This window comes from Pygoscelis adeliae, unplaced genomic scaffold, assembly GCF_000699105.1.
Source record: "Pygoscelis adeliae isolate BGI_AS28 unplaced genomic scaffold, ASM69910v1 Scaffold67, whole genome shotgun sequence".
Taxonomy (NCBI): domain Eukaryota; kingdom Metazoa; phylum Chordata; class Aves; order Sphenisciformes; family Spheniscidae; genus Pygoscelis; species Pygoscelis adeliae.
Genome location: NW_008825271.1, coordinates 3,123,618 through 3,126,341, shown reverse-complemented (window position 1 = coordinate 3,126,341; position 2,724 = coordinate 3,123,618). Strand labels below are relative to the sequence as shown.

Sequence of the window (2,724 nt, the reverse complement as noted above, 5' to 3'; positions counted from 1 at the left end):
CAAAGGCGGCTGTCCGAGAAAGGCCCCGAGGGTCTCCTGCAGCGCTCCTTGCTCCGGTAAATGAAGCCCGGACCACTGATTAGGGTAAAATCGTCTGCTTTATGCATCCGTTCCAAAGCACAAAACCGTAAAACCCTCATACAATAAATGCGGTTGCAGAATGGGTCCTTTACAGAACCGCCCGGATCCCAGATCGCGCTCTTGGAGTGCAACGACGAGGACACTGGGAGGGTGACGCTCGTCAGCAGCTCACCTTCCTCACCCGCTGCGCCAACAGAAATCACTTTCAAAAACCAAGTTTTTCACATGTCAGAGTGCTTGCTCGAGGACGGCCTGGACTAAACCACAATAAGCCCCTCAGCCCGATGGAGGAGTCTCCCACCTCTGGTGCCAGTTTAACTTAAATGGTTTCAGTCACTATCTTAAATTACACTGTTCTGTTTTTCCCCTGTAGGCAAAGAAACAATGTCTTATCGCTTGTGTTTTCTTGTTCTTACCCACTAAAGAAGCAGTAACCAACCCAATTTCCAGAGATTACTTATTTGCCACTCCCTTAAAAGCCGGCTCCAATACAACAAAAATCGCCGCTGTCAAAAATACTGGTCGCAGCCCTTTGTATTTCTGACGCTCTCAAGAAGCGAGGCCTCGTTTTTAACAGAACACCACTGTTAACAGCGTTCTGCACAACCTGTGAAGCAAACACGTTTCAATTTAAGCCTGAGACATCAAGCTGGGTTAAATTCACTGGATACAACTTTGTTCTACTGAAGTCAATGCTTGACTCCCACCTGGCAAGAAGCCATCTCAGCCCATCTAAGCTATATATCCCCTTAACTCTGCTATCTGAGAGACTAATTTTCCCCTACAAAAACACTAAAAAATACACTACTTTTCAAATGTATCTTCAAACCACTACAAATTAGATTTTCTTACCAACTAGACATCATTTTCATAGGAATTCCACACCCACAAGGAAAAGATAGCTGTACATTTCAGTCGCCACGCAGCAAACTGACCATACGCTAACACCTCGTCTCCCTCAGCTGCAAATATCACGTTGTAGGAAAAGGGCTGTCACTGTGTTTCCAAAACCAGCTGCGCTATCAGCTCCTTGGCATCCTTCATGCTGGAGGAGATCTCGGAGCCATCCTCTGCCACGTGGGTACCAATCAAGAACATCTTCCTCTTGTCCCCAATATCAGACAGTGCCAGAGCATCGTGGATATCGGTGATGCAATAAGCACCTTCGAGGTCCTGATACGCAAAAACAAAACAAGCCTGTTAGTTGCATGAGGTGGCGGCACCGTTCCTGCTTGGAGCCGCTGCCTTTGCCCAGGGAGGGGAAGGGCCTCAAGGGCCCTGGGGCCACCATTCTTACCTACCTTCTATGAGATCAAGTTCCCATGCCCTAAAATGCTTTGGGGAAAAAAATGTTTACCCTTAACCTAATTTCTTCCCAAAAAATAAGGGTACAGCTCTGTTTCTAGTAATTCCAGTGTTTCTGATAATAACGTAAGACTACCTGTGCAAGGCAGACAAGCGTCTTGCTGGCCCAAGACCCCAGGCGCCCATCACAGAGTTAACAGAACAGGGCAAACGTACAACAGTCATTCCCTGCGTACCTTCTCAGCCACCAGTGTTTCTGACTCCGGGACCTAGAGAATCAGCGGTAGCATTTGTGTTTGATGAAGCCAAAGCCTGCGCTTGCGTTCAAGAGTAACACAAAGGACTACTAGTCGCATGCCTAAGTTACTAGAAATTTAGGAGGTAACAACGCAGAGCAAACCGAGCACACAGCCCTCATAAAAGAAAATCTGGGCTTAAAAACCCTGGGCTGTTCCGTCATCTGACCATATTCCAGGTACAGCACCGGTCATTGACACTTTCACAAAGATCTTAGGAGAAAACACTGCCTTGTGAGGAAAGCTGCTCTTCTCTCAAGCTTCAGCAGCAGCCTTGGGAGCAACCAACTGGACAATGTGAAGGCAAGCAACGGCGCTTCACCTTTCAGCTGCTGCTAGGTAAAGCGGTACTTCTAGACAGACATTCAGAACAGAAACCTAACTCCAGGTCTAACTGTGGTCTCCCTTGCAGTTCTCAAACCTTGCAACTCTACAGCGGTTTCCACCATTATTTCCACCCACAGCTCTGACTGCACCATCTCCGAGCACAGGACCTGCATCTTGCAGATCCAAAACTCAACCTCAGATTATTTTCTTTTGTGGTCAGAAGGTGTCCCAGAAAGACCCCCAGCTCCCAGCCATGTGGCCCCCTTAAAGGCACGAAGCCTCCTTTGAAAGCCTTTGTTGCTGTTTTCAGAGCTGCTGCCAGCCCAAGCTCAGCCAGCAGCAGGGAACTCTTACCTGCTTGTTGGCCAGAACCACCACCGGCAGGGTGGAGTTGTTCTGGATCAGTTGATGAAGCAGCTGTTTCGCCACAGGCAGTCGGGCATGATCGGCCGAGTCCACGACATAGATTAGCAACAGCACTTTGGGCAGGTACATCTTCCAGTATGAACGCAGAGATTCACTGCCCCCGACTGGAAGAGAAGACAGCAGCACAAGATTCACCAAGTAATCCAAGCAGCACTGCTCCCAGAGGTGCGGACAGCCGGCCCCGGGCTGAAAACCCAAGGTATTTGGGTTAACAAAAACTCAAAGTATTTGGGCTACTCTATATGAGACTGGAAATAGCTTTATTTTCCCCAGTCAAGTCCCATGCAGG

General features: G+C 48.5%; 1 protein-coding gene across 1 annotated transcript in view; it reads right to left on the bottom strand.

The window, feature by feature from the left end:
• LOC103921803 (testicular haploid expressed gene protein-like) overlaps window positions 1–2,724 on the bottom strand; it is a 14,851-nt gene that overhangs the window by 9,317 nt on the left and 2,810 nt on the right. Inside the window, exons 2-4 of the mRNA XM_009329830.1 lie at window positions 2,364–2,539; window positions 1,077–1,254; window positions 143–265 (exon numbers count right to left, since the gene is read on the bottom strand). Of these exons, the coding sequence (XP_009328105.1) occupies window positions 143–265; window positions 1,077–1,254; window positions 2,364–2,539 (477 nt within the window). The remainder of the gene's footprint in view (window positions 1–142; window positions 266–1,076; window positions 1,255–2,363; window positions 2,540–2,724) is intronic.